Source organism: Vigna umbellata, chromosome 8 (assembly GCF_029865625.1).
Source record: "Vigna umbellata cultivar VRB3 chromosome 8, Vumbellata_1.0, whole genome shotgun sequence".
Taxonomy (NCBI): Eukaryota; Viridiplantae; Streptophyta; class Magnoliopsida; order Fabales; family Fabaceae; genus Vigna; species Vigna umbellata.
In genome coordinates this window covers 17,026,850-17,037,781 of record NC_142172.1, presented here as the reverse complement: position 1 = coordinate 17,037,781, position 10,932 = coordinate 17,026,850, and the positions used below count along the sequence as shown (strand labels likewise).

Below are 10,932 nucleotides of genomic sequence, written 5' to 3'. Positions count from 1 at the left end.
ATTCTTACGAATTTTGGCCTTAATTATAATATGTTAACAATTTTTTTAACAATTTTTTTTAACAATTTTTGATAATAAATATGTTATTATTTTATTGGTAGATATATTTGAAACATGTTAATCATATATTATAAAAAAAATTGTTAATTTTAAAAAAATATTTTCTTCTCTAACTTGGTAGACTCAATTTATTGGATTGCGTGTTGAGAAAAGATTTGGAAGTTGATTTTACATTATTCAATTATGTTTTCCAATATTCTGGAAATTGAACTACACCATGATAACTGTAAAAGTCACCAATTTTAATAACTCAACTTAACAAAGTCTTTCAGAAATTTTTATTCATTTAAAATAAGTTTAGTCGTGTATTAAATTATATATAGAATTTTTTAAATATAAAATAATTATAATTAATGTAGACAATAAGAGTCATTTATCATTCAATTGTATAGTGTATCTTTAATATCGTTGAATATTAACTATAAAATTTCACAATCCCATATTTTTTAATCAAAGAAATAAGACTACGGTACAAGACAACAGTATGTTATTCATAAAAAAATAAAGTACGAAGTATATAATTAAAGGACTCAAAACTTAATTAAAAAATATATACACGGGTACTAAAAGATAAAAATGTGTGATACTAAATACTTTAAGAAAATACTAGTTTTTGGGGAAAACTTTTAGTTCCTGAGAAAATTTTCCTTATAGGTAGAGTAGCTTAAAAAAGAGATTTTATTGCTGTGCACTCAAAATTTATTAATTAATTCTTGATTAAGAAGTACTTTTATGTCAAGGGTTGAAATCTAATAGACAGGAGACTCTTTCAACCACCAAAAACAAGTTATGTCACGATGTTATTATTGTAGTGTATGTGTGGTAAAAATTTATATTAGGAAACCATTTTGGATACATTTCAATATTTGAAATATAAAATGATATTCAATTAGCATAAAAAAGATGGATATATATATATATATATATATATATATTTAAAATTATTAACCACCGAGTGTTAACAGGAAGATGAGTGTAGTTACAGTTGAAATTCATGACAACAGAGAATATAAAATGTCATAAAGTAAACATCTAAACCCTTAAATTCCGATCTTCATTTGTTTCTGTATCATTCCAATCTTTCTAATTGTTAACAACCCAGCCAATCATCCACTTGGGCAGAAAGAGCGTTCCTCTCCCTGACTAACTTAGCCTTCTCTTGGATGAGCTTGTTATTCTGTGCGACAAGTTCTTTTATCACTTTTTTCATATTCTGACATTCTGAAGTTAGATCTTCATTACTTTTTTGAAGTTTACGACCAGCTTCAATTGCAAGCTTCTCGGTCTCAGACAGTCGGGTAGCCACATCCTCTTGTTTCTTCTCGCAGTCGGCACGAGCAATGGTCAGATCCTGTACCTTAATGTTCAACTTAGAATTAACCTTTAACGCTTCGTCCAAATCGGACTGCATGATAGCCAATTTTTCCTTCAAGTGCTCGACTTTATCCTTAACTGTCTCAGTAGCACGTAGGGCGCTTATCTCAAACGCATCTTCCAGCGTCTCCTGATGGGACATCCTCCTCACCAAGTCTTTCCGGCCACAACATCAAAATTATCAAATGCAATTTAGGTCAAACAACAAAAATCATATTGATGATTAAGAGAACATCAAACTTAAAAAAGAATACATGTCCATTACCCATAATAAATTATTATACAAACAACATAATCATGAATTATAATTTACCATATCTAAGTTCAGCATCCAAATCGCATTCTTCAAAACATTCTTTTACTTTCACCAACCTTCTTGTTATTTCTAGATTTACCTTTGCTTCAATCATCTTTGTCATCAAAGTCTTTGTTTCCGTCTCTAAAATAGTCATATTATTCTCCAGTCTTTTCATCTCAAGAACTCTATCGACACGAGGTTTCAGCCATGACAAATCTAATTCACATGTCTCAAGTTCTTCCCACAAAGTTTGAAGATGATTGCAAGCATCATCATCCACGTCTTTCACCTTTCTAGTGTTAAGAAAATGAAGAACTCTACCCAGTGCTGTAAAAGCCCATTCGATAAATCTTTGACTTCTCTTTTTCTTGATATCAATAAGTGAGGGATACAGTGAACAAACTTCTTCCAATAAAGGAATAAAATCTTTCTCTACTTTTCCCATACCCCTAAAATCCACCACCTCAGATGAGATTGAAATCATTTCCTTGGGAGAAAGTCTCTCAATGCTTTCAACAATTTTATTGTCCATGTTTCTCACTAATTCATCAATTTGTTTCTCATGCTCTAACATATTAACCAATATATCAGCTTCAATTATACAAGTATGATTTATAATGAACCGCTACTAGAGTTCCAAAGTTCACCCAGATATGATTGTGTATTGAGAAAAGTTTATTGGATTGCGTATTGAGAAAAGTTGTGGAAGTTGTGTTTAATTATTTAATCCTCTTTTCCGATATGCTGGAAATTGAACCACACCAGGATAATCTTAAAAGTCACAAATTTTAATAATTCTACTTAATGTAGTATTTAAGAAAAGTTATTCATTTTCTTGGATGAAATATTGATATCAGTATTCTTTTTTTCTGTTTCAGTTTTTTTAACATATTCTTTTCTGTCTAAAATAAGTTTAGTTGTGTATTGATAGACGGGGCCAAGCCCAAGTTTTAATTAAAGCATATTTTAATATTACTTTATATTATACATGTGATAGCTAGAATATCAGCACATGTTTTACATGGTAGGAGGGTTCTCGTCTCTATAAAAGGCATGCTATCACATTTGTAAAATCACTTTTGAGATTAATTGAATTGCATTTTCGTAAAGAAGACTCTGTAACCAATTCATCCTTGAAAAAGTCATGACAAGATAATCCAACGGATTCTCCCTGCCACCTTCCATTCACCTTACCATTCTCTTTCATTTCCCAAGTCAGATTCTCTCTCCTCCAGCGTAGCATCCAGCTCACGCCACTCTCACAAATCCGCAGCGTCCTCGTGGCTTGCGTCAGGATTCCTACCACGCGTGCATTTTCTCTCGCGAGATTCCATCAACACAGCCACACATCTTCATTTCGCGTCATCATTTATGTTCTCTCTCTCAAGCTCTTCAATCACGAACCATATAGTCATCGCAGATCCTTCACCGTAAGTCATTTTCCACCGATCTACATCTTAGATTTGCCTTCACCTTTCTATTTTGCACCTTCGCACCGATTAACCGCCCACACACTCAACCTCAGCTCATTATATAGGGTTTCTCCCAATTCCCACCAATTAAATCTTCGCTTCCAACCTTTTCCACCGTTTAATCAGACAATTTCACCGATTAAACCTCCGATCTAGCTCCTCCATCGAACAAACCTTCTATGGTTTGTTTGACGTATTCCCTCTTCAACACCGAAACTAGGGTTTATAGATATTTGTGCTTCTTTCACTGCATTATCTTCTCCAACTTGTTCAACTTCAGTTGTGATTATATTAGTGTTGTTAAAACGGATCATCCAGACCTATCTAATCTGACTTACAATGGGATTGGTCATTAAATAACTTCCAAAATGATCTTAAATTTAAGACAATTCAAAATAATAAAAAAAGTACAATACAATCCACATATATTTTTCGACCTAAACCCGTGATAAACTTCTTAACTCGCGGGTTGTAATCCATTTTCACAGCTCTAAGTTATATACATAATTTTGTAACAAATATAAAATAATATTATAATTAATGTCTACAATTAGAGTCATCTATCATTGAACCCTATACCTTTAATTTATCTATAATTTGTATAAAATTTTGATATTATTGAAATCTGAAAACATATAAACTTTGATACAACTGTCAAGTTGTGAGTGGATTGGAGAATCCTTATATATACTTTTGATGGTTGGGATATAAAAAATATCTACTTAAAAAATATTTTTGGATGCTCAAATCAATAAAAGAATTTAGATTGAGTAAAAGAAAATGAGTATGAAATATTGATATAAAAGTGCATCCATTTATATTTAAGTACTCTTTTAACTCTTTTCAATAATTAATATAGAAATAATTACTAATTTAATTTTATTCACTTCTTAAAATATTTCTTAACATCATTTCATAAAAAAAATTATAATTTAATATCTCAAAATAAAATAATTAGATTAAAACCTCGTTTTATCTATACGGGTCTTATATAGAACACGAGTTCTAATGGCTCATGGCGGTCGACTAAGACAAAAGTTAGGGAAAATGGGACAAAGACCGTCCCAAACGAGAGCGCCACTATTAGTAAGTAACTCGTGGTGAAAACTGAGAACACGATCAGCATTTTGTCGTTAGTTCTCGCCATTATGGACGTGCACATATATGAATAATTCGTCCCTCCCTACTTAAGATGTATGATGGGTCGACCGACGTAAAGGATCACATAAAGATGTTCACCAATCGGATGATGTTTCACACTAGGAACGACGCCATCTAGTGTCGAGCCTTCTCTCTGTCATTGGAAGGAGAAGCATAGGAATGGTTTAACTCATTGCCTTCCAACTCAATCGAGAATTTTGAGAGTCTCAAACACATATTTGGGCATCAGTTCGCGAGCAACCGCGCTTAGGACTTGACTGTTTTCACACTCGTGAATCTTGAGCAAGAGAAGGAGGAATCATTGAGGATATTTATTGATCGATATCAGAAGATCGTACGGCGGGTGAAAGGCCTCAACCCGGAGCTTGCCCTACAATATGTAATCCCGATCCTCAAACTCAGAGAACTGGCGACAAAAGATATAAAGATAGAGGAGATGAGAGAATCTCGTAAGAAGCAGAGTCACAATGGCATTTGCGCTTTCCATACCGGGCGGCGAACACTAAAGGATAGGGTGATCAGGGTCGGGTATTAATGACGTACACGCACCACTGTATTACGCAATATGGTCTCTCCGTGCTCGTTCGCCCAATGAAGAATGAACATCGTGGGACCTTTCTTACCTAGGCGGGCTCAAAAGAAGTTCTTCTTGGTCACCATTGATAAATTCACCAATTGGTTGATGTTTTTATAAAGCCCTTAAGAAAAGACAGACTTGGAGGTCTAAACAGTAACATAGTTATAGTTAGTTTTAGTACTTTGAATTAAAGAGAAATGTTATATTAATTCAAGTATCTTATACTATTTGTGCGTATTCTATTTTGGATTTTGTTGTTGAGTCTATAAATAAGTGTCATTAACTCTTTTATCTGGTAATTTAAAAAAGTATACGCAGGGTCCCAAGTTCTCTCTTCGTAACCAACAGAATTTACTTGAAGATGAAAAGTATTAAAAATATTGAAATCTGAAAAAATTACCAGGTTTATTATATCCAAAACAAACCAACCGCTAATAAAAATTCATTTGTTTTGTAGTGACTTTACTCAATGAGAAAAAGGTTTAGAGAGTCTTCAAAATTAAAATTAAGATTAACGACTGAAATAACGAATAAAAAAGAATTGGTGAGAAAAGTTAACTGAGATTACTGCGACAGTAACAGTTCAATTTCATGAACACAAGAAATATACAATGCATCATAAAATAAACACATAAAAAGAACCCTTAAATATCAATTTCGTGTTCTGTTCCTGTTTAACGAAGATTACCCGCATAGTAGCAGCTACTAAACACACAATGAATATAATTATACTAATAAAAGTTATCATATGCAATTTGTGGTCCTCCATAACAGAGTTCAGCAATATTACTCATTATCATAGGTAATTCATGGTTTTCCATAACCGAGTTCACTATCCAAATCACAGTTTTCAAAATCTTCTTTTGCTTTAAACAAGTCTCTTCTTGTTATTTCAAGATTTACCTCTGCTTCGATCATATTTGTCCTCATAGCCTTTGTTTTCTCCTCTAAAGAAGTCACATTCTGTTCCAACCTTTTAATCTCAAGAACTCTCTCAACACGAGTCTTCATACCTAAGGCAGATTGAACATGAGGTTTCAACCATGTTAAATCAAATCCAAAAGTCTCAAGTTCCTCCCATAAAGTTTGGAGATGATTGCAAGCATCATCATCCATGTCTCTTACCTTTTTAGAATCGAGAAAATAAAGAACTCTACCCAAAGCTGTTAAAGCCCATTCAATAAATTTTTGACTTCTCCATTTCTTATTATCCAGAAGTAAGGGATATCGTGAACAAACATCTTCCAATAAAGGAATAAAATCTTTTTCTACTTTTCCCATGCCCCTAAAATCCACCTCAACAAATGATGAGGTTGAAATCGTTTCCATGGGTGAATGATTCTCAATGCTTTCAACAAGCTTATTGTCGATGTTCCTGTCTGATTCATCAACTTGTTTCTCATGCTCCAATATATGAACCAATATATGAGCTTCAATTATACAAGTATCATTTAAAATGAACCCGAGACTAGAATCACAAAGTTCATCCAAAGATATGTAATATGGGAATCCCCAGCTACCCTCCTTTGAATTGAACGTGTGGCTAGTTTCTGACAAATTCATATATCAAAAGTCAGTTGGGTATCTAGTTTAAAACAATTTCATACGATCCTCAAATAAATATATATTGATAAAATATTACAAAGGTAAAGAATTCATCAAAATGCTTATATCCCACTCATTTATAATATATCATGCTTGAATATATATTATTTTTATAAATAAATGGAGTGGAAGCATTTTGTGGATGCCTTTTACCCAATGTAATAGAACTTAATAATATTTTATGATGTCTACTTAAGTAAAATGGTTTCCACTTACAAATTTCTACCAAACAATTTGGGATAAAGTACATGCCAATAAGGGTGACAAACAACTAAAGGTTGGATTTTGAAGTATTAGGGAAAAACTTACAGATAGAAAAAGGTAAATGAGAAAAACACATTAGAAGCTAAATGATTTGATTCTTCCATGAATTTAAAAACACATCCAAATGAGAGTCTTCATGTGAAATTATGAAATTGCTAGGAGAAGAACAGTTTCATTAACCTAAGAAAATAACATTCAAATATCAACATGAGAGATAACTGTGAAATATACCGTTTATTATATTTCTCTCGTCATTGAGCTGATTAATCAAAATGAATTTGAACTTCGCAAATTTTTCCCATCCATTAGGCATAGTAGCAACACCAGCGTCCAAATATATTGACAAAAAGTCCACTTTATTCCCTTTTGGAAAGATAAGAATCCTCCTAAAAGCGAAGTTACCAAACTTAATGAGAAAACAAGGATGAAATAGTATGAAAGAGCAACATGTACAGTACGCAGTAATTTAATCAAGCACCATGTGTGGCCATCGAGAGAAAACGTATCCGAGTACAATTTCTTGGAGTCTAACGTAGAAAAGTTCCTAATGGTCCATGTAAACTTCCCAAACAATTCAATTTTTGTATCCTGATTCTCCATCTCAGTAAGAGCTTCAACCGTAGCTCTGACAAAAACAAACAACATTGATTTTCAGTTAGGAAGACGAAATGACTGAGTATCCATGAGAAACAAACATCAAATTTCACGAAGAACTTTAATAAAATCACACTTATAAAATTCTTATAAGCTTTTGAGAAGAGTTTCGAAAGTTGTTTTTACATTATTGAGTAATGTACATTTATACGTATGAAAATTGAAGTAGTAATTTTACTTTTACGAAATTCTTACGAACTTCGGCTTGGTAGACGCAGTTTTTTGGATTGCGTATTGAGAAAAGTTTTGAAAGTTGTTTTTACATTATTCAATTATGTGTTTTCCAATATTCTGGAAATTGAACCACACCAGGAATAACTGTAAAAGTCTCAAATTTTAATAACCATTTAATGTAGTCTTTCAGAGAGGTTTATTCATTTTCTTAGATGAAATATCACTTTTTTTAACCTATTCTTATTTTTCAAAATAAGTTTAGTCGTGTATTAAGATATATTCAATTTTACAACAAATATAAAATGATAATATAATTAATGTAGTAGTGTTAAAATTTAATACATAGGAGACCCTCTCAACAACCAAAAACAAGTCATAAGTCCCAACATTATTGTAGTAGTGTATGTGTTGTAACAATTTTCATTTATTATGTACACTATAATTGTGAATGTGCACAATTATAGACTTTTTTTTCCTGTTTTATATATATTTTTGAACTTGTTAACCTAAGCAGACTATCGAGATATTTATTTTCCAGTGTAGACCCTTTTACTATTTAACTACAATTTTCTCGAACTTAAATTTTCATCATGTTTTTTCTGATTTTGCAAGTTGTTTGAAGAATCAAACTTTTAACCGCATATTTATTCTTATTGCGATTCAAAATATACATCATCTTCAGACAAATATCAATATTTAAGTGGATTTGAAGATTTTATTCTTTTCAAATCTGAAATACAAGAAAAGATTTAAAAGACGGTTAGACATTTAAGATAGTAAAAAAGTTTGAATTGAGTAAAAAAGAGTAAGTATGAGAGAATATATTTCTTAGTGAAATATTATATATATTTATATGGTATCTGAACACCATGACCTATGTCATAAAAATAGTGATATCAAGTAACATCAAAATAACATCTTATCATATACGGAATAATTAGCATAATAATAATATTATATCTTACTGTTACATATATTGTTAATATATGAATATTTACACTAATAAATATATTTTAAAATATTTTATGACCACTTTATGTTAGTAAAACAGAACGAAACTTGTTAGACAGTATTATTTAGAATGTTTTATGGATCAAGTAAACTTTTTTTTCTAATTTTATTGATTTGAATATTTATTTATAATAAATTATTTTAATTGAAATTTAAACCTTTTTATAAACTAATGTGAATATAAATTTTAAAAAAAATGTATTTAATTTAATATTTATAAATGAATTGGAAATATAAAATTTGAAGAGCCATTATAATAAATAAGATTATTTGAAGAACGTCTAATTTGGACAGAAATATCTTTGTTTGAACTCAAATCCTATTTTACGTCATGTATCATATAAGAATGTTAATTTGTAACAACTATATTGTTCAATGACTTATCATACCAAATAGTTTTATAGAATAATTATGTAACTATGCTATCAAAGTCCCTAATGACATTAAAAGAGATACTAAGAAAAAGGTTTGGAGAGTCTCTCAAATTAAAATGGATTAAAAATGTTTATAATAGTAAAATTAAAATTCGTTTTTATATAAGATTTTGATACATTTTAGTTTTTAAACTTTAAAAATAAAAAAATATAATTGTTTTAATTTATTTATATTTTTATTTTTTTACATGTTAAATGTCTTATATACTACCATGTGAATTATTTACACGTTTAACATGTTTCTCTTCAATATTTGTTTGGAAAGTATTTAACACATCAAAATATTTAATGTGATTAAATTAAAAAAAATTATATTTATTTATTTTTTAAACTTTAAAAATCAAAATATGTAAAAATTTTGATTAAAAATAAATTTCAATTTCATGTTAAAGTTATGAAACTAAAATCATATTTAACTAAATTAAAATTAGAATGAAAGACTAAAATCACAAATAAAAAAGAATGAGTAAAAAGAGATAATCAACTTAATTTAAAATTTGGAAACTTGGTGTTACCAAGTTTCTCCTCTTATAATTTGGTTTGAGCACAAAAGTTTTAACATATATCCTTTGAAACAAATGAACATCTCATAAGATTACCAATGAACTTGTCTCTGTTTGAACACAAATCTGATTTTGACAGGAATACGTATAATACAAAAAAAAAAAGTAACTACGGAGACAACAATAATATGTATTTATACTGCATCTCATTTACTGATAGAAACGTGAATGAAAAAATAAATTATCCGATATGAAAATAAAAATAAATTATTATTTAGAAAATAAAAACACAATGTAAATTCCGTAGTCATTCAAGCATGCGTATATCAAGCATCATACATGCACGAAAAATTCATTTATTCACTTTTCTTCAAATTCATATTAAAAAAAACATGGTAACCTATTTAAAAGCATATGCACACCAATAAGCATAATATGACATTAACGAATCTTTTATCTATAATTAGTTTCGTCTACCTTTAGATTAGTGAATAGTAAAAGTTCAAATTAATGAACAACACAATAAGTAATAATTTTACTTCTACGCAATTCTAACGGTCTTGGTAGACGCAGTTTATTAGATTGCGTAATGAGAAAAGTTTTAGAAGTTGTTTTTACATTATTCAGTTCTGTTTTCCAGTATTCTGGAAATTGAACCATACCACGATAGCTGTAGAAGTCACAAATTTTAATAACTCTACTTAATGTAGTCTTTCAGGAAAACTTATTCATTTTCTTCGATGAAATATTGATATCAGTATTTTTTTTAACCTATTCTTATTTTTTAAAATAAGTTTAGTGGTGTATTAAGATATAAATATGTAACATCCCAAAAATACAGTGTAAAACCATATAATTGAATGATTACATCTAATAATATTACAACTCAGTCTTTCAATAGAGATTCAGTACAAATTCGGTCGAACAGTCTTACAATATAACGAGGAATTAAAAACTGCACCAAAGCTGAAACTAGGTCGAACGGTTTACAAAGGACCTATACCGAACGGCCTACAAAAGAAGTAGCCCAAAAGATGACCGAACGGTCAATACAAAGAAGCCAATATCTGACGGAACGGTTCTACTATTCGGTCTTAACTTCCACCTCGACAAGATTTTCCTCTAGAGCTTCTTCCAGCAATTCCTCTCCTTTTGCTCACATCCATACGGATGATCATTGCAACAGAAAGACAACCAACGAACGTACAAAAGGACAAGACAGGAAATAGGGTAAGCTTATGTAATTTAATTCAAACATCAACATAGATTTCACACAATACAGATAAATATGATAATCCATTCACGTATACATACAAAGCCTAATACTATATTCTAACTGTCCAGA

The 10,932-nt window shown here is 30.4% G+C and overlaps 2 protein-coding genes across 2 annotated transcripts; both read right to left on the bottom strand.

The window, feature by feature from the left end:
• Window positions 1-1,150: 1,150 nt before the first annotated feature.
• LOC148194138 (uncharacterized) lies at window positions 1,151-4,351 on the bottom strand. Its single transcript, XM_088097127.1, has 3 exons — window positions 4,265-4,351; window positions 1,748-2,357; window positions 1,151-1,590 (listed from the first exon to the last, which is right to left on the bottom strand). The coding sequence occupies exons 1-3, from the start codon at window positions 4,349-4,351 to the stop codon at window positions 1,151-1,153; spliced, it is 1,137 nt and encodes a 378-aa protein (XP_087953253.1).
• Window positions 4,352-5,749: 1,398 nt separating this feature from the next.
• LOC124843221 (MATH domain and coiled-coil domain-containing protein At3g58270-like) lies at window positions 5,750-7,411 on the bottom strand. Its single transcript, XM_047319912.2, has 3 exons — window positions 7,290-7,411; window positions 7,043-7,197; window positions 5,750-6,492 (listed from the first exon to the last, which is right to left on the bottom strand). The coding sequence occupies exons 1-3, from the start codon at window positions 7,409-7,411 to the stop codon at window positions 5,750-5,752; spliced, it is 1,020 nt and encodes a 339-aa protein (XP_047175868.2).
• Window positions 7,412-10,932: the final 3,521 nt, after the last annotated feature.

What these genes read in the sequence shown, in the direction of transcription:
- LOC124843221 (XM_047319912.2), bottom strand. Translation starts at nt 7,411, where the DNA reads ATGGAGAATCAGGATACAAAAATTGAATTGTTTGGGAAGTTTACATGG. An exon ending in TCTCTCGATGGCCACACATG is followed by an intron (nt 7,198 to 7,289) that starts GTGCTTGATTAA and finishes CTTCGCTTTTAG; the next exon opens with GAGGATTCTTATCTTTCCAA. An exon ending in CGAGAGAAATATAATAAACG is followed by an intron (nt 6,493 to 7,042) that starts GTATATTTCACA and finishes TGAATTTGTCAG; the next exon opens with AAACTAGCCACACGTTCAAT.
- LOC148194138 (XM_088097127.1), bottom strand. Translation starts at nt 4,351, where the DNA reads ATGGCGAGAACTAACGACAAAATGCTGATCGTGTTCTCAGTTTTCACC. An exon ending in TGGCGCTCTCGTTTGGGACG is followed by an intron (nt 2,358 to 4,264) that starts GTCTTTGTCCCA and finishes GAACTCTAGTAG; the next exon opens with CGGTTCATTATAAATCATAC. An exon ending in GGATGCTGAACTTAGATATG is followed by an intron (nt 1,591 to 1,747) that starts GTAAATTATAAT and finishes GTGGCCGGAAAG; the next exon opens with ACTTGGTGAGGAGGATGTCC.